This window comes from Triturus cristatus, chromosome 10, assembly GCF_964204655.1.
Source record: "Triturus cristatus chromosome 10, aTriCri1.1, whole genome shotgun sequence".
Classification (NCBI taxonomy): domain Eukaryota; kingdom Metazoa; phylum Chordata; class Amphibia; order Caudata; family Salamandridae; genus Triturus; species Triturus cristatus.
This window is the reverse complement of record NC_140593.1, coordinates 1058417607-1058442177: the sequence shown is the minus strand read 5'-3', so window position 1 is coordinate 1058442177 and position 24571 is coordinate 1058417607. Positions and strand designations below refer to the sequence as shown.

Sequence of the window (24571 nt, the reverse complement as noted above, 5' to 3'; positions counted from 1 at the left end):
TTATACGTTTTTAATAGTGCATTATGACCTTGGTTTTTCTTATTCAGTTTGTAACTGCAAATATTTATTAATATGCTGTGGATATGAGGTATGCAATTTAACATCTATGTATGTTTTATTGTACTTTTATGATCTTGATGATTACGGTCGAATAAAGTTATTCAAATCACATTGAGTGATTATAGGTAACTGAAGTTGTAAAACACAAGGTCTCACAATGTTTTCTAACATATACGTATGTGCTCAGTTAAAACTCAATTTAGATCTGCAATGTGTGGTGTAAAACACCTCAATTTTAATTTCATCTAACTGGGCTAAAAAAAAGTGATTTGAAACTCTTTCCCTCTTAACTTATGCCAGTTTTCTTATCCACTATGCCTTTATTTCTTCAGTAACTTCAATCATTGATAATTAGCCATAAAATTAATAGATATCCCTGCTACCACTCTATCTCCCCTTCTTACACCCTTCATATGTGAATGATACCTGTCTGGATTAAACTTGTCTGGTTCTGGCCAATACTCGGGATCTCGGTGAAGTGGATATAACGGGACCATCACCACCACTCCTTCTGGGATTGTCACACCATTCACCTCCACGGTCTTCTTACAGACTCTTTCAAGTCGTCCTCCAGGAGGGTACATTCTGAGTGTCTCGTTAATTGCCATCTCCAGGTACTCCATCTGAATCAGTGCATCATATGTGGGAGGGGCCTACAGTTGATGGAAAATACCGTAGGTTAGAGGTGTAAGACTATACGTGATATACAATTTTCTGATTTGACACAAATACGTCACCCATAGAGTGCAAGAGTTCTTATTACTCAATAATCTCTTAAATACTGAACTTTTGATTGATAAGCATACAATCCTGAAGTGGACAATTTACAAATCTGGTGCCTTCCCCCTTCTGGGTCATTCATTTTTGCAAAACATTTGAATCTTAATTGGGCAGGTAGGGGGCAAGATGGCGTCCGAGAGCTCGGACGTGTGAGCTGACCGCGCCTGGGCTAACCCGTCTCAATACAGAATAGAGGGCTGAATCTAACGGCTATTTTTACTTTGACACTCGGCATGGCGCTTGTCGACTTTTTTCACTGAAAGAGCAAAGGACCTCTGCATTACATCTCGGACAATAATACAGCTGAATGCGGTTCGTGCACGGACGCATACTGGTTCCCTGGTGTATGCGGGACCAAACGAAGGTGTTTGTTCTGTTCAGAGCTCAGCACCCGTAGAAGTGAGCGGGGAGAAACAGCGTACCTACCGAATCCTTGGGAGATCTAACTGAGCCGCTCAGGTGGTCGCCTCCCTTGGAATGTTCAGCTTTGCCGCTGCTGGGGCTCAGAGGGGGCTGCGACGACTGCAGAGAGTCTGCTGGAGTGCTCGGCGGGGCTTCTTCATGGCGGAAGCATTCTATGGTGGCCGATTAGGATTGCAGCTTGCTGGTCCAGAAATGCCGCCGAAGGCTTCGAAAGGGAGAGCTTGCCCCCTGGCTGACTCCAATGGCAGTGGAGTTGGGGTTGGAGGCATCCCCCCCAGGATTTCTACGCAGGCAAGTCAAGGTTGTAAAAGCAGTAAGGGGGGTAGCGTTCAGGAAAAAACTGGCATAGATGAACATAAGGATGCCAGTGGTAGACGTACTATTCCCCAGCTTTTTACTGGTGCCAAAGAAAAGGGGAAAACAACTATTGACTATGCAAAATATGGGCGGCATGGACACAAACCTTCTACCACTAATATTTATGGGTGACGGGGGAAGAGTCCATGATGGCGTGGCAAAATTGACAAAAGCTAGTACTATTTCTGTAATACCCCTACAGACTGAGTCAGAGGTAGACTCTCAGGGTATAGACCCACTTGTGAAGGAAGCTGATTCTGGTGATAACTTTTTCTCACTCTCAGAACATTCCAATTCCAGTGAGGATATTGAGCTGAGTTCTAAGATCTACGATGAACCACAAGGAGCAGGGGGCAGCGATTTTAGCAGTACGCATCCAGATGATATTGAGTGGGACACATCGGATGATAGTCCCGGCACAGTGCGGAAAAAGTATGAGAGCAAACAGGGCTCTGCATTAGTGGATAGTACTAATATTGACGACGCTTCTCACTGGGATAATTCCTTTACGAATAAAAATGGCTCTTGTACTACTATTGAAGTGGGTAAAGGTAAACCCATAGACTCTTCAGAAGAGATTTCACTTACCCTGATTTATAATACTATGATGGCACATAGGGAGGAAACGAGGGTGGAAAGTCAGAAGGTACAGAATACAGTACGACGGATTGCAAAGACTTGTACGTAATTTACAACGAGACTTAATGAAGCGGAGGCTAGGATCTCCACCCTAGAAAACGAACTGACTGTGCAGAAGACTTTAACAGAGACCTTGCATTCTGCGAAAAAAGACATTCAATGGAAATTAGTCAATTTAGAGAACCGCGCTCGTCACAGTAATCTTAGAATTTTGCAGATTCCAGAGGGGATGGAGGGTCAAGATCCACGCAAGCTTGTCTCTGAGTTATTTTCTGAGGCTTTTCCGGAAATAAAACACTGGGATTGGCAGAGGGAGGTGCAAAGGGCGCACCGATTTCCATTTTCTATTCGTTCTAATCAATCTGCAAAGCCTCGTGCAATTCTAATCTCTCTCAATAATGTTCTCGCCCTGATAGAAAGAGAATGGGAAAAGGTGTGGAATTTTTTGTTCGACCTGACTTCTGCCATTATACAGTTGAAAAACTCTGGCAGCTTCGCCAACTTATTTCATTATTTCAGGCCAAGGGGGCACAAGCCTTCTTGCTTAATCCCGCGAAGCTTAAGGTGTTTTTTAAGGATCAGGTTAAGTTCCTTACCTCGGAAGTTCAAGCTAAGGAATATCTGCATGCCATATAAAATAGAACAACCTATGTACAATGATATACAATGAATTGTTTTCTACTATTGATGGGTGGATAGTATCATGATTATAATATACTTGGGTTATCAACAAAGCAGTTAAGGAATTGAGCCGTGGCTGTTCCTTTTCTTGACACGTCAAGTGGCCGATATGGGACGAGGGGCCCCGGGTAGGGGAGCTTGTCATTACTGGGACCACGAGTCCCTTTGCCTTTTTTTTGGGATGGGAGTGAGGGGGGAGGGGGGCAACATGGGCGGACTGGGTTTAGGGAGGAGGGGTGTAAGGGGGGAAAAAAAGAAAATGAATCCACAGTATCTACGATTTGGTGATAATAATAATGATGAATATTAAACTTTTGGTCACAGAATTAACTAAAGGATGGCATCCATACAACTCATATGGCTAAAGTAGGGTTACGAATGTGCTCGTTTAATGTTTGTGGACTTAACAACTTCAATAAACAGCAAAGAGTTGCTGCTGAACTTAGGGTGATACAACCAGATCTTATATGCATTCAGGAGTCACACATACCGTGGGGGAATCGTAAACTATTGTTAGATTTGGGGTATTCACTCTTAGCCACCTCACAACAGACAACCACGAACCGGGGGGTGGCTATACTGGCCAAAACCACTATACAAGCTTCAGGCCATGTAATGGTAGATAGCTATGGGAGGTGGGCAATTGTTGAATGTGTAATGGGGGGTTTTAAATTTACGGTCTGCACAATATATGGGTCTAATCTCGATGAATCCCTCGTTCTTGAACATCTAAATGTGGAACTCGCATCTTGGCCCACTCCCCTTGTGCTATGTGGGGACTTTAATGTTAACTTAGCGCCCGGTGAGCTATTAGCAGGCACTCAACAGTATAAAGGTCGGAAGCCTAAGGTGTTTAATGCTTTGTTTCATCTGATCTCGGATCATGGGTTAATAGATGCATGGGGCACACTTAACATACATGATCCTGGTTATACCTTTTATTCGTTTCCACATGATAAGTTAGTGCGGCTTGATTACTTTTTCATATCCCCGTCACTTTTAACTAAAGCTCAAATTCAAGTCTTTCCCCGAATTACTTCAGATCATTCTCCAGTTGTATTGGATATTCCAGCATTGGGGGGAAATGTGACACCGAGGGTATTTACGTTTGATAGAGCACTCCTCCTGGATAAGGATTTTATTGAATATATGAATACATGGATCAGAGATTTCTTTATGGTAAACCTTCATTCTACAAACTGTGGGAATGTTTGGGATACTTTTAAAGCCTATTTTAGAGGTGAGGTCTTGAGCTTTGGGCTTTACAAACAGAAACAAGCCAAACGTAGAATGCTGGAGCTATATGACAGACTGAAATTAGCAGAGGGAAAATTGGCACATGGCATCCGGCTCGGAACTAATCTTACTGAGGTGCAAATGGAAGTGGCCAGATGTAAGGCTAATATTAATCTGATATGGTGTAAGGAGATTGCTATAAAATATCAGCTTTTTAAGAAAGAGCACTATGAATTTGGGGAAGCCACAGGGCGCTGTTTAGCTCAAAGGCTACGTATCAATGAATCATCACAAAGAATAGAAGGGATGAAGGATCTGTCGGGTAGACTGACACACAACCCTCATGAGATCCTAGAGATATTTCATAGCTTTTATCAAAAACTTTATACCGAACAGGATGGGGAAATTGATGATGCGGGTTTTGGAACTTTAGATGTTCAATATCACCATTTAGGGCAGGAGGAGGCTGGAGCATTAGATAGTCCTATCACAATGGATGAATTAGAACAAGCTATTAATTCTATGACTCGAGGTAAAGCCTCAGGGCCAGATAAGCTTCCTTCAGAATTATATCAGACTTTCTTTCAGGACCTTAAAATCTATTTTTTGGCAGTATGTCAAGCCGCCCAAACTGACATGGCACCTAAATCATGGAGTGAAGCTACCATTATTGTCTTTAAAATGAAGGATAAGCCTTCGGATATCCCAGGGTCATATCGCCCAATATCATTGACAAACTGTGATGGGAAGATCTATGCGAAAGTTATAGCAATGAGGCTAGCTAAGGTTATCTCCCCCTTAGTTTCCCTTAGACAGCATTGCTTTATTCCCAGTAGGGGGACGGTCAATCATATATCAAGAGTTATCACTGTGTTGGATATTGCCCAAGTGGAAGCCAGGGATGTTGGAATAGTGCTTCTCGACGCCGAGAAGGCGTTTGACCGCGTCTCGTGGAACTTTTTATGGCGAGTGTTATCTGTGATTGGCTTTCCTCAGGGTTATATCCAGGCTCTACAGGTTCTATACCACTCCACTGTTGCTCGGATCTGCTCTATGGGTTTAACATCTAGGATAGTTCAGATTTCGAGAGGCACACGTCAGGGCTGTCCTTGCTCTCCGTTCTTGTTTGCGCTTTATATTAATCCTTTTTTAGACATGCTTGAGCGGAGTTCCAGGATTAGACCTATTATGGTGGGACAGGATCAATTTCGTGTCTGTGCATACGCGGATGATATCGCCATTATTCCATCTGACCCAACGATGGCGCTCCCTGAAATTGAACACCTTGCATGCAAGTTTGGCCGTGCCGCAGGGTATAAGCTTAATACTTTAAAAACCCAGGCTCTATGTACTAATCAGAATAGTAATAATGATCCAAGAATTTTTAAGGAGGTTACATATCTTGGTATCAAGTTACGGACGTGCTTAAAAGATCTGGTTGATATCAATTGGGGGACTTTGATGGCAAGCATTAAACAAGCTCTTGATAGGTGGCAATGTCTTCACCTTTTGTTGGTGGGGAGAGCAAATGTGCTTACAATGAATGTTTTGCCGAAAGTGTTATACTTTTTTAGATCAGTACCTCTGGAGATCTCTCATACACAATTACAACAAATTCAGTCTCTTTGCTCCAGATTTTTGTGGTCCCCAGGAAAACCACGCAGGGCTGCCCGATTCATGACTCTTCCCCGTAATAGAGGGGGTTGGTCTGTGTCCGATTTTACATTATTTTACTATGCCTGTATTTTATCTAATATCGAGTCATGTTAACTGGGGAGGCAGTGGCTAATCCTGCCGAAGCCCCATCAATTTATCAGATGGTTCTTGGATCTCAGGCAAAAAACTGCCTTTTCCTCAGGGTCGATGGCAGTTATTATAAAAGAACTCACTTTAAGATCCTGGGGGCTGTATTTAAAGTTTGGAGGATAGTTTGTAAAAGATTCCAGATTAACAGACTCTCATTTTATACACCTTTGTCAGCAGTAGGTATTCTTCTAGCAATTTTTCAAGATGGTGTGGTTGGGAAACTGAGACTTTCCGGAATTTCACAATTAGGACACTTTATGGAAGCAGAAGGACATCTTGCTTCCTCTTCCGATTTAGCATGCAAATATGAGCTTCCTAAATGTCAGTTTTTCAAATATCTTCAGATACGTGATTTTTTAAATAAACAAGTTATCAGGCTTAAACCACTGACGATTGTTGAAGCTATTAGGATTCAGGGACGTATTGGGGTTCTCTATAATATATTACAATCGGCTAAAACTGATGATCTTGGGAAACATAATCTTAGGTGGGGGACTATTTTGGGCTTACAGGATGTGTTCTTAGAGGATTCGATTGATTTAGCAGGTAATTTATTTATGGCTGCTAATCTAAGAACACAACACTACAAAACAATATGTAATCTTTACTTTACCCCCGCAAAGATGAAGAAATGGGGTAGTCAGTATGATGGGAAATCCTTTCGCTGTGGCAGCGATGATGCGGGTATTTAGCATATTTTCTTTTTTTGTACTAAATTAACTTTATATATACACTATATTGAGAGGTTTCTGTCTCAAGTTACATGTTTGGATATAAACATTTCTGCTTCGATTATGTTATTAGGCACGGGGAAGGATCTGTCTCAAGGGACACCTATGTTCAAGTACAGACATCTTATATTTGTTGCTATGGGGGTAGCCAGTCTATGTATAGCATCTACATGGCTTCAACCCGAGGGACCTTCTTTTGAAATGTGGCGTGCTAGGTTTTAGAATATTTTTAATACTGGGGTTTGTATTCACTCAAAGGATCACGGAAGCGTGCTCTGGGAATGCAAATCTGGGGCCCTATCCATGAGCATCTGACTGTTTGATTATGATTTTGTTGACTAGGCATGTATGGCTTGGAAGGAACTTATTTGTATGTATCTAATACTTGTTTTGTAATTATGATTATGTTCATAGTTTCTGATACTGTGGATTTTTTAATAAAACATACATTAAAAAAATGAGTGTTAATTGGGCCAATTTTAAAAGATTTACCAAACCTTGTCCAGACACATCTCCACACACTTCCTATTTCCTAAGCAAGGCATCTAAAACAAGCATTAGCCTACTATTTTCTTAGGAGCTTGGGTGTTACCACCATTGACCATTGTGGTGATTGGCTTAAGAAAGATTACAAAAAATATTTATCACGTATATGTTAAGTAGACAGTAGGCCCTTGAGCACATAACCTAATTTAAATGTCAAGAGCTCAAATGAGCAAAATCTATGGCCAACCAATAGTTCACTGGTGACAACTGAAGTGCCACTGAAAACACTAATACAGCAATAGAAGAAAATGAAATTGCCCTTGATAGAATGTTATAACATATTCATTACTGAAAGTAAAAATAGGTCGGTCTTAGCAGCTTCACTTTCTGTCCCACCTTGCCAAAACTGCAAACTTGTCATAAGGACTCTATAGAATCTTTTAGGAGTTATGGGATCTCCAAACTATAACCCTCTTTGTTCCTCTCATAAAAGATCTTAAATTGAATCTCCTCATTTACATCCCACAAGTAGTAAGATGTGAAAAATGTATCTCCTTCAAATATTTTCAAAACCTACTTTCTCAATATGAGTATATACCAGCAATGGCTCCCTTTGTCTCCACATTCATCAAATACACTGTCTCTATAACTGATGGCCTCTAATAACTGAGGCACACCACAGACTCTGATTATTGCAGACTATAGACCTACCTCAAGCATATGGAGTGTGGAAGAAATGCTTGAATTTAGGTTCATTTGGCAACTCTCAATAAACATCAAATCCAGTGTTTTCATTACAAAAATACACTAAATACCAATAGGGGACTGGTTTGAGGAGAAAATGTTGTGAATTCTGTTTTGGGTTCAACCCCATTAAGCAACTAAAAATTCTCAACTGAACAACTAGTCATGCCATGGAACCAAGTTACGCATGATCTTTGATTCTGTTTGACATCTGTGCTGCCTTCGAAACCATTAAGCATATAATCATCATCATCAAAAACTTGTTTTTGACTCCATTACTGAATAAAATACATAAGGTACAAGCATAGCAATTCCAAAAGTTAAAATACAGAATACCGTATGATAGAAAACATAGTGTTAGTCAAATCACTAATCATTATTTAATCCCACAATCTTTGATATACGGTGCCTAATACAATTTAGATAGGTTGTAACCAAATAAACAATGCTGGTCCTTGTGTCGGTCTTACATATTCGCGGAGCATTACTCCTATTGGTAATCCCATATAGTCGACATAAAGGAATGATCCAGTAGGCGCTGCTTAACATAGGCACTGCAAAAAACACTATCTATGCTCATCATTCTCTTCTAACTGACGACATCCCACGGGCCAGAGTTTAAAAGAAGAATTGATTGAGTTCTTCCAAGGGGAAGTAAAAGACGCAGTAGATAAAATCCCCATCATGTTTTTAATAAAAAGAGACCTCTTGGATGGAACATTCACATAATTCATGGAATCTTCAAAGAAAGATCCACATTTAAAAGACAATTATTAATTAGTGAGACTGCCCATGGAGGCTGCAGAGATTTTTACACCCAAAGCTTCATCTCAGTAATGGGATTTGACATAGGCTCTGGCGCTACTTGTTATTGCAGATGGATGGAACCAGTACTCAGACAGACCAAGCTTAATTAGCAAAGTCTTAACATGAAGCACCCACGGGGATTTGAGAACTAATCGATGATCTAATATTTCTCTCAAGCACTCTCTGTATGGGACAAGGTGCTCAGAGGTCCATAACCTAACCCAATACAGTAAGTCCTAGAGGTGCGCTATATCAGATATCTGTCTGACATTGAGATTGAACCTTAATGGAATTAAATATGTGCCCCTAGGAAGCCTCAGTAGGGATCTGAGAAAAACAATTTCTCCTTTGTCTACGAAATCAATGTTACAACAACACCACAGATCTGCTCCATAAAGCACAGAATCACATGCTTGGGCCCTATATATTTCCAAAGCGGTTGGGATAGATTATGTAGAGAAGCTTTAGTTGCAAAATTAACAATATATCCAACTCTATGTTTTAGTGTCAGGACACTTTTTGTTATTTGTGTTGACCAACTGTTGGAGTCTGATAGACTAACCCCTAAATATACGAAATCTGTGACTCTTTCTAGTTTAACTTTGTCTAGAGCCATATTCCCTCTGGCCTCCTTCCTATGGCTATATACAATGGGGCAAATTTACGAGCCCCGTACGACACATTTGTGCCGCTGCTGAGTCACTTATGTGACGCAGTGGTGGCGTAAAGCAAGCGCCACGTAGCGACGGATTTACAACGTGACGCATCTAGGTAGATGCGTCACGCCGTAAACCCCTACACCACATTATACCTGCGTCAGGTATAATGTGGGCGTACCGTCGCAGTGTTGGCTTTCCGTCGTAGGAAAGCCTCGGAAAAGTGCCTGAGTGAAATCTACAAGATTTCACTCGGTCACTTTTCCGACGCCGCTGCGTCAAAACCTTACACCTGCTCGAAGCAGGCGTAAGGCGTGACGCATAATGTTAAAGATAGGCCGGTTTGGAACAGTGCTGGAGTTGCGTCGCGCCACGACACAACTCCAGCACTGTGCCAACCTTACGCCAGCAGATACGACATGCATCTGCCAATCCTTGCGCCATGGCGTGCCGCATTGTAAATGCCGCGCATCCGTGGTGGCGCAAGGGTGGTTTTGCTTGTCGCAAGTTTACTGGCGCATCCCTGCTTATTTGCAGAGATGCGCAAGTCCTTGTAGATCTGCCCCAATATATTTGGTTTTGGACTTATATATTTCTAGGCCATATTCTTGACAAAACTCGTTAAACTTTCCGAATAGGTTGTTTAATCCTGGTGGTGTTTTGGACAGAAGGAGAATGTCATCTGCAAAGAATAGACTTGGAACTTTTGACCCTGCAATTGTAGGTGCATCACTCACACAATCCTGCAAATAAGTAATACATTCATTGAAAAGCAATAGGAATAGGGTAGGTGCAAGGACCCTGCTGAACCCCACGTCCTATTGGGAAGTCCTGGGTGGCCTCCCCTCCCCCCCCCCGGTTCCTTGTTGACACGTTTTTTATCAGATGTAATAAGCCATTGGATACATCTATTTTGCCATGGACCTCCCAGAGTTTAACTCCGGGGACAAGGTCAAATGCTGCACGGAGATCTACAAATGCAACAAAGAGTGCCCCCCGTTCCACGTCTACAAATTTCCATTTTATGGTCAGGAAGTAGAATATCTGATCCACAAAACTTACATTAGGAACAAAGCCTAATTGAAAATGTGACAGCACCTTGTTGGATCTCATCCAATCCCAAAGTTTTTTTAACAATTGCTTGCTGTAGATTTTTTTAATATTATCAATGAGACTTATGAGACGATAGTTGCCTGGGTCTTGCCTCGAACCCTTTTTAAAAATGGGTATTTCAGCCCCTCTCCAAGATATAGGGATATGGGCTCTCTCTGCAATGGCATTTGACAGAATGTTGATGTAAGGAGCCCAAATTTGGGGTTCAGAGCAAAACAAGACCGAGGGATCCCATCTATAATTGGAGTTTTTCCAATTTTCTGCTCTTTCAAATGTCTTCAGTCAAAAAGAACACTACGTCCTTATAATTATCGATATTGGTCTGTGGGGGATCTGCACCTGCAACAGTTACTGGCAGCATGGGTTCTGCATGAAGAGCCTTACAATGCTTGACCCAGACTCCTGGAGCAATATGACATTCCGGGTGACCATTATCTTTAAATCCCCTACGGGTGACCAGATGCCAGAATGTTCTGGCATCCTTTTCCTTGGCGGCTTCCAATAGATTCTCCCTTACCTAGGTTTCTCAACAAGTTTTGCTCGATTTTATTACTCTAGTATAATTCCACCTGGTTAGTAAGATAGCTGGTCTCTCGTTACTCCTGAAGGCTCCAATCAGAGCTGTTTTTACGTTTTTGCAGGTATTATCAAACCATTGATGCAGTTTGGGAGTATATCTATGAGAGGCAACGTGCTTCATAAAAAAAAATCTTTAAGTTTGAAAAATAAGACTTCATACATAACCAATAACTGTTGGGGGGGACAGGAGTGATCCATACAGTTATTAAACATAGTTTAAAAAGTGCCATGGAGTTCACTTATTGAGGCCTCATCCTTGACGATGTCCACCCATCTTACATTACGTCTGTTGTTAGTCAGGACAATTAGGTTGTGACTGGGTGGCTCGATATAAGAGCCAGAGTGGAATTTGGTCCCCTTTAACTTTAGTGCAAGGGAGAAATGATTGCTCTCATGGCGATCTAGAATCTCCATATCCATCTATTCGAGCTAGTTCCTCATATCTATCATAATGTAATCAATATTGCTACGATAGTCACCCCTCTTAGATGTTGAATTTGCTTCAGGGTTTGACTGAGTCCACTAATTACATGCTCTGCCATGGGTGAGCACAACATCAGATATCTGGATGGCAGTAAGACTCATCTCAGTGACACTCATCTCAGGGATATTCTTTTTACTGGGATGGAGGGAATCCCCCAGCATTCATCTTCGGGCTGTATCAACTCAAGCAGTGGGTCATATGGTTCGAAACTACAATTAAAATGACCGTATGGAAACCTGGCCCAAAATCTTCCAAAAGAGAGTTCAAATCTGTCATTGTTTGGGAGGATTTGTTACAAGAGGAAGATTTTTTGTAGATATTCACAAGAAGACAAGGGATCCCCTGCTTGGGAGACAGTAGTAATGCAAGAAGATCAGAAGAGCCAGTTTCAATAACCCTAACAGAACAAGAAAGAAATAGTTTAATCCAGATAAGAAGGCAGCCTCGTGACCGGCATCCTTTAGAAGGAAGGACTTTGGCACTGTAGGTCATATAACCCTTTTTGTGGACTTCATCAAACGCCCATGTCTCATGGAAACAACTAATGCAAATGCAAAATGTTATCATATGGCTAAATTGTCTACGATCAGAGTCAAGAATTGGGGAAAGGTATTTGCTATTTACACCTCCACATAGACAGCATCACCAAAATCTCATGAGAAGTACCAAAGACCTTAATTACCATTTTTTTGGTAAAAATATATATATATTATGTTGCTGGCCACTGCCACCACTTACACAACATTAGCTTCCAGAAACAGGGTCCGACAGGCCAATAGGGCAGCCTGGCAGTGCCTGAAGAGCTAGTCTGACAGGACATGTGTGGCCTGGGTTTTAACTCCTTGGAATTAACACTCTGGGTTGGATAGTTCCAGTCCTTCAATTCAGCCGATGCTGGAGATGGGGTCCACGGGCACTTATTTTTCCAGTTCCTGGGGGCATATCTACAAGGCGGCGATATAAAATTATCGCCGCGTTTGTGGCCGTTTTCTGCCGAAAAGCGGCGATAATTTTATCGCTATATTAGCAAGGTCGCGCTATCGCGTGAATCCTTGCCTTAGCGCCTGATTGCCTAACGCCCATCTTTGAATCTCTAATGAGATGCAAAGTGGGCGTTCCTCCCCAGGATAACGGGAGAAATGTCGCTCAGCGACATTTCTCCTATTATCAAGCCTCACGCAAAGCAGCAGAGCAACAAAAAAGTAGCGATAACCTCTGTTATCGCTACTTTCCTTACACCTGCTTTGAAACTGACTTAGCCATGATATCCTATGGAAGGTGGATATCATGGCTAAGTATGTGAGGCCCAATCAGCAAGCTATCGCCAAACTTCGTGGGATTATCGCTGGGTTTCCAGCGATAATCTCCCGTTTGACAGTTAGCTCTAGGATTTTTTTCTCTTTTGAGATAAGCGTTGCTAATAGCACGCTATCTCCGCGATAAAAATCCACGCTAGCCGGCGATAATTATCCTAGCGCTAAGTGCGCTTAGCGATAATTATCGCCGGTTAATTTTCCCCAACAGACTTTGATCCGTTGCACAGAAGAGAAAAACACAAAAGGGTGGAGTAAGTAGGAAGAGAAATACGTGATAAAGGAAGAAAGATGGGATAAAAAAAGACTGAGCTAGAGGTCCAGGGTGAGTCTGGTGGGGATTCAAGAAGTATGAAGTGGAATCAAGTCCACTCTGCATTAGTATTCTACATTGGCACCTGTGCAAATCTTTTGGGGCCCTTACACTTATTATTTTACCAATTAAGCACTGGATATCACCATTCATAATGAGGGTATAAGTGTTTCTGCAAATACGACTAACACTTGCCCATGTAGGCTTGGCTGCTGCAGGCCAGAACACACAAAGGTCAAAGGACAGGAGCTTCTGTACATTCAGACTAATTACTGGAACCTTGTTTCTCAACAAATTCAACAAGTATGTATCATACATAAATCCACCTGACACAAAATTGTTATAGCCATACCACTGGTGGAACTCAGGACATTGCATACTCAAACAATGTGTATGCTACTTTCCTGCATATACTACTGAAAGGTGAAACTGATGGCTGTGCCAGTGCTTGTAAAGATTGGGAACCGTGGTTTGTTTTCATTACTTCTTCATGACATGATTTAACCCCTTGCATGCCCGCCCCTTTCCCCGCCCAGTGCCGCGCTTTTTATTAGCGGGCGGAGTTCATGACGAGCTGGACTCGTCATGGGCACAGCGCCACCGCAGCCCATGACGAGTCCAGCTCGTCATGGGCACTGAAGGGGTTAAGTAGAGATGGCTAGCACTGAAAGAGTATTTTCAGGACTGGACATTATCATGCTAGGTATTTTAAGACTTTTAGTACTATTTTGAAATTATTTCATGGGTTATGCTTTTCAAGAGGTTACTGTGGCTAAAGGGGCCTTTAGCTATTATTTTTTTTATTTTTGAGGCAAACTGTGGGTGATTTTATGAAAAAAAACGAAACTGAAACAGATTCCACAATAAAAGCTGCCTTTTGGTGCTGTATAGTAAGTCTTCTCATCAAATATATTCCAATCAAGACAAACGTAATAAGGCAAAACCAAACACTTTTTAGTAGATGAGGTAAATGACTGTTATTTGAAAAGTGTTAATATTATATAGCTTTTTTTTTAGAAGATTGACGCTTCTCTAACTTTACGTTAGAAGAAAAAGTTTCTTAACAACCAAGAGGAGTGTACAGGCATCTGGGAACATACATTTTAATTATTCTAATAGGATAGTTAATACAGGATGGTAATTTTATAGATTACATTAGCCATTAATATTATAAAGATAATAGTTTTTTTCATTAGTACACTTTGTTGAAGGTTATGTAATCACTGTGACAATATACTTGTTTTGGTGAACTTTGTATTTAATTAATGTAGTGGTAGAATATTACTTTTATAGTTTTCTTTAAATTGTATTTATGAGAAGAATAGTTGCAAAGTTATCATCTAGTGTCTCAAGTTGTATATGTTAGAGTAATCTGGACCAATTTAGGGGCAGATCACAATGTCGTTCGCAAACTGTTCTGAGCAATTCGGTTCCGGAATTGTTTTCAACCAAATCGAGTTGTGCGAGTCAGACTGACAGATTGCGATGCTTCCCAACATCGTTCAGTTGGAGTTGCATTGACTTCAATAGGAGCCTATGTTCCCAACGAGAACACAGGCTCTCATTGAAAAAAGGGGTGGTTGGGGAAAACCTTGCACCCTGTGGCAGGCACCCCATGGTGCCTGCCACATTGTACATGGTTGGAAAGAGGGGTCCCTTAGGTACCCCCATGGGCCCCAACCAGACGGCTCCGGGTGAAGGGGGGCCTGCAATGAGCCCCCAAAGACAGATTCCGGCAGCTGTTTTGTGTTGGGCAGACTGAATCGGAACGGCTGTCTGAATCGGTCATCGTAATCGCTCACTCTGAAACCGTGTCCATGTGGCTCAGAAAGACTCGGCCTGTCCGAATGCCTTTTGGAGCTTAATCAGACAGCCCAAACGGTTTCTGGGTATCGTAATCAGTCGTTTGGAAATGTGTACGATTTGGTTGGAAACATGGGTTCCGAATAGGATTCTGATATAGTAAATTACATTCAGAGCCTTTCCAAACGACATCCTAATCGGCCCCTAAGTATGCAGCAATGGAGCCCATTCACAAATAGTTCCATGGAAGTTGTATCAGAACTATTCAAAAGGAGTATGAAGCAGGGGTTATCTCAAAAGCCTCAGTAGACAGGCTCTCACAAGGATATGGTATGCCCTAGGGAATCTCTTTTTGAACCCAATCCTTAATCAAATTATGAAAATCATTTAATATGTGTATCTACCTTCAATTCAGAGTTAGATCCAATTGCTAAATACATTGTGAAGCACCAGCACTTGCTGTTTGTTGGTGAAGCCAAATATAGCTGTGGCTATGTTTGTTTTTAAAAGGAATCACACGGAACCTACAGATCCATGATCAAGAGTGTCACACTAATGACCCAATTGGGCCTATTGACAGTGACTGGCCCCTACAATCATGGCAACTCTACTGCTTGTAAAATCTCTATGAATACAAAAACATTGACTTATAGGCAAACATCCTACAAGTAAAGTTTCACTGTACTTGCAATACAAACAATGTATAGCCTTTGTTGCCCTTCTAAACTCATCTATGTGGTCTAAATACAAAAGACACGCTTACAATTTTCATATCAGAGAGGTATATGCTACAAGACTGAAAATGCTCCACTAGTAGCACATTTTACACAATCCAGCCACAGCGAAAACAAGATTGCCTCGATACCTACTGCTATGTCAAAAAAGACTAGCCACAAGAGGTGACATTCTTACAATATTCAGCAGAAGAGAATGCCAATGGATTGATAAAATGAACTTTATTACTCATGGACTGAACAACATGGAAGAAATGAATAGTAGAAGTAATTTATAACTGGATATTTTCCCTATTTATGAATTGTTCTTAATAACCAGTACTTCTTTACTTTATTGGTATGTGCCTACATAGATATATGCTACTTTATAACATCTTTCCAATTAGCTTATTATTGGGAGGGAATGTCAGAAGTTATGTCCAGCTGATGGATCCACCTGCCTCCCTCTGAACTGTTAAAATGATCTCTGGTAGAATTTCCAGTCAACTTTACAAGCTCACTGAATTAGATTTTAATTTGCATCCAGTACTGCCCCCTAATATTGGCTCCTCATAGATTTAGCTTTGTTTCATTAATTTGATTTTTACAATTTTCTTGGTGGATTTCCTTAACTAGCTCATCATCATTAAATGAGCTCTGTGATGCTTAGATTCATTAACTCAAACATCCTTGAGTATTTTGTAACTTTGATAAGAGCTATCTTGGGCAATTATATAGGCTCTTGTATATTATTGTCGATCACACTCTCTTCTACCAATATCTTGCTCCATCAGAGTTTCCATACAATAGCCACACTGAGGGCCATATTCACAAGGAGCTATCGCCAAATTAACGGCACTTTATCGCAGCCAAAGTCGTGATACATTTACCTCCCCATTCACAAGCTGGTGCTAACAGCCCACAGCACCAGTTTACCCGTGATAGCAGCCGCAAAAAACATCGTCACAGAGGATCAACGCAACTATCGCTAATGAGATGCAGAGTAGGCATTCCCGTGCCAAAAGCCGCGACAACACCACTCCTCACCATTCTCAACGACCAGACAGATCGGCGATAAAAACACAAAACAGGCAATAAGGCGCGTTATCACCAGGAAATCTACACCTGCTCTGACCTGGTGTTAAGTCGTACGGCAGCCAGCACCACAAAAGGGAGCACAGCCCTGGGCCACATCGGAAGTGCAACAGATGTCAAGGAGCCACTTATCATGCGGCCCAGGCACCCAAGAGGGCCACAACACTCACCGACACCACCCCAGGACCCCAACCCACACCCAGAACACCTCCCCCGGACAACCACAGAGGCAGCGCAGACAAAGACAGCGGACCTCCAGGAAACGCACCAGCCTCACAGACCCAACATCTGATAATGTCACCGTCCGCCACAGGCTGAAAGGGACAACCATCCTACGCATCCTGACCATCATCGCCTAACAGGCCTACGGCACCAATATAGCAGACAACCAACATCCCACCCCACACCAAGCTGCTGGATTGGCTGCACTTGTAGGCCCCTGGCACCCCCCACACAACACCCGCCAGAGTCGGAGGAGTCTCACAGCCAGCCACATCCAAGTCCCTCACACCTGTCCTGGACATTAAAATCACCCTGGTACCCCAGTTCCCATACGTCCAACTCAATGCGCAGGATCCGCTGGAGATCGAGCAAGGACCATATGCCATAGCAGGATGCCCGCACGTGTTGGGGGCAATCCACAGCACACATGTCCCACCTGTTCCCCCTGGTGACACAGCACACAATCACCGCAACAGGAAGCACACGTCTCACATTAATGTGCAGGCAACAACAGAACAACGTGGAACCTCCAACAATGTCGCCTCCAAATACTCAGCCACTGTGCACGATTCCTTCACCCTCCGACAGTCCATCAGCAACCAGCCTACCCAGGATGGCAACAATGGAAATGCACAGTCCCATGGAAAGTTTCAAATGGACACCCTACTCACCTCAACTCCACAACCATGCAACTCACAACTCTGGCAATGCACACGTCACAAAATCACTACCAACATGCACAACAACATGACCACCCACCAGACACGACAGAACAACTCACAATGGTTACCTGGCCAAGCCGTGAACATGAGCCATCAACGGCATGGCACCTCAGCCACACAACATCCGAATGTGGGGAGAGATGGCAACCAGGCATGTGTAAAGGATGCAGTAGAACCATGATTGGGAAAGTACACAATGCCAAGAGTGGCGGAGATGTGCTGGACAGACCGCAGTATGCAGAACACACCCATATCCATGGCGACACACACCTCTGGTGTATGGAGTCTAGTGGACAGTGGACGCAACCATTTCACCCCAGTCAGTGGGGGACCTTGCGGAAATGTGGCTTGTCACGCCCCCCCAAGCATGACCGGAGTGGGATGGCCCAGCGTACGCCACGCGAGCGCAGGGGTGTGAATAAAAAAGAACGTTACCCTGGGCGTGGTCCTCTTCCGGAAAGCACAACGTCTCTGCCAGGGCGGTGCCTCTCACCCCGCCAAGAGGCCAACACTGTCCTCGTGAGCGGAGTTGCCTGCGATGCTGGACCCGGCCACGCTGGACCACGAATCAATTCAGGCCCGCCCCTGCACAGCCAGGCCACATTGATCACCTTCAGACACCGGCGTGTGTCAAGGAGGGCACACCACGTGCCGGCGCAAGCTCCAATCCCGAAAGCCGCAAAAGCTGCGACCCTGGCAGCCTCCTCAGTCCATCACGGCCTCAACGACACAGGCCCGCTTTACTCCTTTCTCGTTGATGTACTCTACTGCCGCCTCCGGACTACTCTTCAGCCCAGTTGGTCACATGTGCGAAAATGTGTCCCGATTGATGAATGGCAGTGACCCCAATTCCGGGCCAGCACCAGACCCACCCTGATCAGTGAGGCATAGTTCCATATGGGCTATTTGCGACAAGTGGTGCCACTAACCCTGTTCAACGCCAGCCTGTGACACGTGGTGCCACTAACCCTGATCAATGCCAGCCTGCGACACGTGGTGCCGCTAACCCTGTTTAACGGCAGCCTGTGACACGTGGTGCCGCTAGCCCTGTTCAACGCCAGCCTGCGACACTTGGATGAGGGACCAGGACTATCCTGTGGACCAGTAGGTCCCACATCCAGCATCTTGGTGCAAATCACGAATGGCAGTGTCCACACCAGTGGTCGCACAGAGAGGAGTAAGAGGAAGATGCGGCTCAGTCTGGAAGAAAGCCGGGTCACAGTCACGGAGGTGAGCAAACACGTGGTGCCACTGAACCTGAACTACGCAGGCCAGTGGGGCCATCCAACCTATGCCAGCAACACTCGGTGAATGGCCCATGCTGACCACAGCCTCGGGCCTACACTGCGGTCCAGTAGGTCACAGACTCTTCATTTTGCATTGGCTGAGTTCATATCAGCGTACCGGCATCATCGCAGACTGCATCCCCTCTCAGTCTGTTCCCCGACAATCATGGACACTCTCTGGTCTAACTTTGGTGGCATCTGAGACTATGGACCAGGGGGCAGTTTTTATCCTCATGTAGCTGATACGTAATTGGTCGCATTCCACTCCTCCATTTGCTGCTTCCAGATCAAATCAAACTTTCCACTGTCCCCCGATACCCTCCACAACATGCACCTTGGACATTGATGGTGACCCGTTCAGGTCGCATGGCCCATCTGACTGCACCGCAAGTCACCGTCCCGTGGCTGGGTGCCTGTGCCGGCCGCTGTGCATCCGGGGCCACTAACTCTGTACTAGTCTGATCCGGGACCCCTTCTTCTGAGAAATTGGATGGCCCCTGAAGCATTGGCCTGGGGTCATAAACGCCATTTCTCTGTGTCCCTGCGCTGTACGTAGCCTCCGGGCCCAAGAGCGTCCCAGCAGGGCTCACACACCAAATCGAGTCCTGACTGGCCTGGACGTGGCATCACCGCAGGAGGTACACACCACCACCCCCAGGACCACCTCCAACAGCCATCTGCCATAGTCGACACAGTGGTCCTGACAGACTTACGGAGTTGCTCAGACCTGTCGTGGATGCCATAATCGGCCTGATACCCTGCTCAGCACTCCAGGTGCCAGTGACTCAGTGCACCGCAAGCCATTGTCCATTACTGATTGACATTTGTGCTGTGGAGATGTTGGGCAGCAATGTCACCTCATGCAGTGGGGAAGAGCTGGGACTATGATGAGGAAGATGTGTCAAGTGTGCGGACGGGAGATGGCACAGACAATGGGACGGCAGGAGGTAACATCCCCAAGGCAGGAATGCAGACTGGAGGTGGTAGTCGAGCCACACACCTGGAACCATTACTGGGTATTGCGCTGTGGCCTGCGCACGCAACTGTCACCTCAGACAGTGTGGGAGACCTGGGACGTTGATGAGGAAGTTGATGCAGATGTAACACACCCCACTCCATCTGCATCAGGACTGACACGAAGGGACACAATCCTAGCATTACCTTAACTTGAACACGCTCATCTCTAGTGCACCTACCTCAGTGCACTGCAACTCACGGAACTTCCTGACTGAATTTCGGGTGACCTCTGTCCTTACTCCAGCTTCCTCCATGTTGCTGTGCAGTTGACTCTGTTATGCGTGTGTTTTCTGTTTCCGTTGCACTGGTGTCCAATGTTCAAGTTGTTGCCAGCACCAAGCATTCCGTGCGGGCTGGCTTACATTCACCCCACACACATCTAACACAGGTGTCACTGTACATGTGGCCCTGCCAATAAAGGGGCCGGGCGCATGTGACCGTAGCCAGTTCAACATGATATCTGCGTGTGTCCCTGTGGTCTTGTTGTATGCATGAGGGCCCTACGACATTACATTGTGCTGTGTACATCGGATGCAGACGTGTCACCGCAGGCAGCGGGTTGTTGCTTGGACATGTAGCTCTGTCGTCACCCACTCAATTCATAAGGGGAGTGTCCAGGGCATTGTACGCTGAGCCAACATGGGTATGTGACTTCTATTTGAGCGCCCCTGGATGTGGTTGTGTACTGTGAATGTGCATCTGCATATGTCTCTATGGCAGTGTGGGTCTTTTTAGTGGGGTGTTGGTGGCCCCTGAAGGGTGATGGACACCTACGTATGTGTCCTGGCTCGCATTCCATGGGTTCGGCCCCCACCCACACCTGTTGGGCCACCTCATTTTGGCATGCAGGAACATGGTATTGGGGTGCGATGTGTGGGTGGGTGAAGTGTCGCGAGCCAGCTGTGCTTGCGGGTGCTTCCTGCTGTGTGGTCTGTTGCAGGCTCGGTGTTCTCCTCTGAGTAGCTTGGCTGTCCGGGTCCTAATGGGGGTTGCGTGGGATATCCAGGTGTCGACTGTGTGGTGGTCCTCTCCGGCATCACTGATGTGTTGTATTCTGTGCTCTGCTGAATGTGTTGCGTGCCCCTCTGCGATGTGAAGGGGAGGGGCGTATTGACTTTGTGTTGACATATAATTGGGGCATTGTGCATGGTTTGCATGCAGACTGTATGGCAATGTACATTGTGACTGTTTGGGGGTGCAGGATTCTTCTGCGGGACAGTGTAAATTTGGTCTACATGACGGATGTGAGTTCGTACACGTACATTTCCATTTCACAGTTTCCGGCTCCGTCAGATGTAGTAGGCATGTTTCTGTGCATGTGCGGAGCCAGTTGTGTCCTCTGTTCTGCAGTGTCGGCTATGCGCGTTGTTCCTCATTGTCGTCAATGTGGGTGTGCTGTTTGTGCTATGTGTGTGTACTGCAGTGTGCCAAGGGGATCTGGGCCATGGACCTGGGTGATTGTGGGTGTGCAGTGTGGTACACCTCGTTGTGCATGTATGCCATTGTGCCCACTCCCCCCGTCCCCCCAGTCCCTGTTCATTGCACTCCCTGTTGATGTTGTGTCAGGTCCTCTCGAGCTGTGTCCGTAATCCCTACTCCTTGCACCGTCTCCACACTGATGACTGTGGCCTGGGTTTCCTTCATCTCCTCTGCTGGTGCTGGACTGCCACCTCCTGTCGCCGTTGCTGCCTTCCTGTTGGCAGTGGGTTTGTGCCTGGTTTTAGTAGTCACGTAATGCCAGCGCCTATTGGCCTCCTGGATTGGCCTCCTCGGCACTCCGCCTGCAATCCAGGTGGTCTGCTTGTGGGTCAGTTGCTGGTAGTGTTCTGTCACCTCCGTACGCTGGTCATGTTTTCCTGCGATCTGCACCCCGTCTTCCACTGCCTCTTCTCCTTGGCCTTGTAGCTTGTTGTTCCTTGCTGGTAGTCTGTGGGGTTTGTGGGGTTCGGGTTGGCCCCTGTGCTGTGTCAGGGTGCATCCATGTTGCTACACACTTTGGATTGTATTTAGTGTATTTTTTCTGTGGTTTTTATAGTGCATAGTGCTGCCAGACGCGTGGGATTTGCAGGCCTGTGGCTGGTTTTCGCTACTTTTTGTAAATCGGTTGGCCTCATCGCATGTTTTTTTGCGTTCGCGTATCGCATTTTTGTGGCATGGCATTGATTTTGTCGCTGACATTGTCTGCGTTATCTGATTGCCATCTCATGGTACCACCTTGTTGTGAATTCCACATTGACACGGGTTTATTTTCCCGCGATGGGCTGCGATATTGAAAGTTGCGTTACGCTACTCTTGCGGTAGTTATCACACGTTCTTGTGAATATATCCCTGAGTTTTTTTCTCTTGGTGTTACTTGACATGATTTTGCTGGTATTTGGTTTGTACTGGCTACTTTTTTCCAATGTGAGTTTAGAGACTTGAGCTGAACTAATGATACTAATGATGAATATAAGCTGTGTATGTTTTTGTTTCATGTAAGATATTGCATATACATATAGCATCATTGCATATAACATATTTTGATGAAAGCACCAAACTGTTGTTGAATTTGTACACATTCTTGAACAAATTATCTGTTTCCATGAAAATGACAATGTTATCTTCTTAAAGTGTGTCAAATAAATAAGCCACATGGACTACTGACAAGCATTCATTCAGTGTTGCAACACTGTCCGCTTGTTCAGGGGTGCTATACTTACATTTACTTGGACTATTGGCATCATTACTGTTTTTGGCCAAGAGTTACCAAGAACCATACCATACCATTTACAGATTTTTACATTTAAAAGGTTGTTTAACTGAAACACAGTTTCCCTGATTTGTTTTTAAATGTACGTACAATTTTGGTAGAGCTGTAACTATTTCATCACCTCGATATTTGGGAGGTTGTGTTCTGTTTTGCATATTCATGGGCACTCATGCACACATGGCAAAATAGACTAAAACACTCAAATATCCAAAGTCCACATTAAAGTAACATTTTAGACACTGTTGTTTGCAAAATAAAACTACATTTCCTAACATCTGCACTTACGTCAAATTTCTGTAAGGAGTAATGGAAAGTGCTAAGGTAATCATTTTCATTTCTGAGGTTACTGTGATGGCATAAATGTGGTCAAGGGCAAAAGATAAAGTACAGGGTTAAGGTGTTGTGGAAACCTTAATTCAGCCATTTCTAAGTCCTTCTGTTTTAGGTTATATCAGTTAAACCCTAATGATCATTTATAATTGAATCCATAAGATCCATTTTTGTTTTCATCCTTGGTTTTTCTCCACTTGATTATTGTGAAATAAAGTGATAAAAAGATGCAGTTCTCTTAGTCGACACAGGAAAAGTTACAACCAGATTTGGTAAAGTGGGAAAAAAACATAGGGTGTATGATCCGCAATATATTAGTTTCCCATTTTGATTCCTATATGTAAGTTTCGGCTGAGGCAGTAGAAGTAAAAGTTTTGGACAGATTAAGAACATATTTTACATGAGGACAGAGGCTGCTGCCCTCTGGGTTCTTTTTGATTTGATACAAACGAATTCAGAGGTTTTGAGACATTGCATAGCTCTCTGGGCATTAAGGACACATTACCTATGGACTTCAAAAATTTAAATCTATATAAAAAAATCGGGGACATTTCTAGGAAATGTCAAGGTCATTGTTTGAATAGGGTTAGTCAGCACCTACATCTACCAACCCAGCTTTCCCCAAGAGCAAGGAAGACAGTTCTCAATCTTAAACGATTTTTTTTCATTGAGGCATCTGCAATATGCTCTGCTTTCCACCACCGATCCCCGAACTTACCAAAGTGCCAGGAGGATGGTTTCTGCCCCAATGCTCCTTCTGAACCACCCAAGAGATGGACATGTCCTGATTTATTTTTTTAACTCAAGCAGAGGTCTAGAAGGATTCTTTTGAACACCCACCTTGACCAAGGGCAGTCCTGCACAAAAGTAGGAAGGATTTTATCTTCCTCTAATACCACATTCATCCAACCATGGGCCAAGAAGATTATTTCTGCTACCACCACAGTTTAAAACAAGGACACGCGGAGAGGAATTTCCCCATATATTTACTGTCCCTTGATGTATGGCCCCTCTTCTTGGATTGCCCAAGGGCAGGAAAATTGAATTTTTATAATTTTTTAACCTGTTATGACAGCTAACTGCTGCCCTGAGTAATTTACACAATTGTGGTCAGGGCACCAGGGTGGCTGTTAACTGTCATAGTCCTTCTTCAACTATATTTCATGAGACTGAAGGAGGATCAGGCAAGTGACACCTACTCTACACCCAGAAAAGTACCAATGGCACCAAGCCCTGCATGACAATTTGTTTACATTTTAGTGGCTAAAGTTGCCTATGCAAATTTTAAAACAAAAAATACTACTCAGGCCACAAATTAAAGGTGGATGGGAATAGAACATCCTCCAAACACCAGGAGATATCCTATCGCCCTTCTCTCATGTCCCTCAAAGTAGTCCCCTTAGCATCCTCCTTTGGCAGGTAACTT

General features: G+C 44.2%; 1 protein-coding gene across 1 annotated transcript in view; it reads right to left on the bottom strand.

Moving 5' to 3' along the window:
* The window catches only part of LOC146796560 (cytochrome P450 3A21-like), a 200704-nt gene that overhangs the window by 32151 nt on the left and 143982 nt on the right, over positions 1 to 24571 (bottom strand). Inside the window, exon 11 of the mRNA XM_085629196.1 lies at positions 487 to 713. Within this exon, the coding sequence (XP_085485322.1) occupies positions 487 to 713 (227 nt within the window). The remainder of the gene's footprint in view (positions 1 to 486; positions 714 to 24571) is intronic.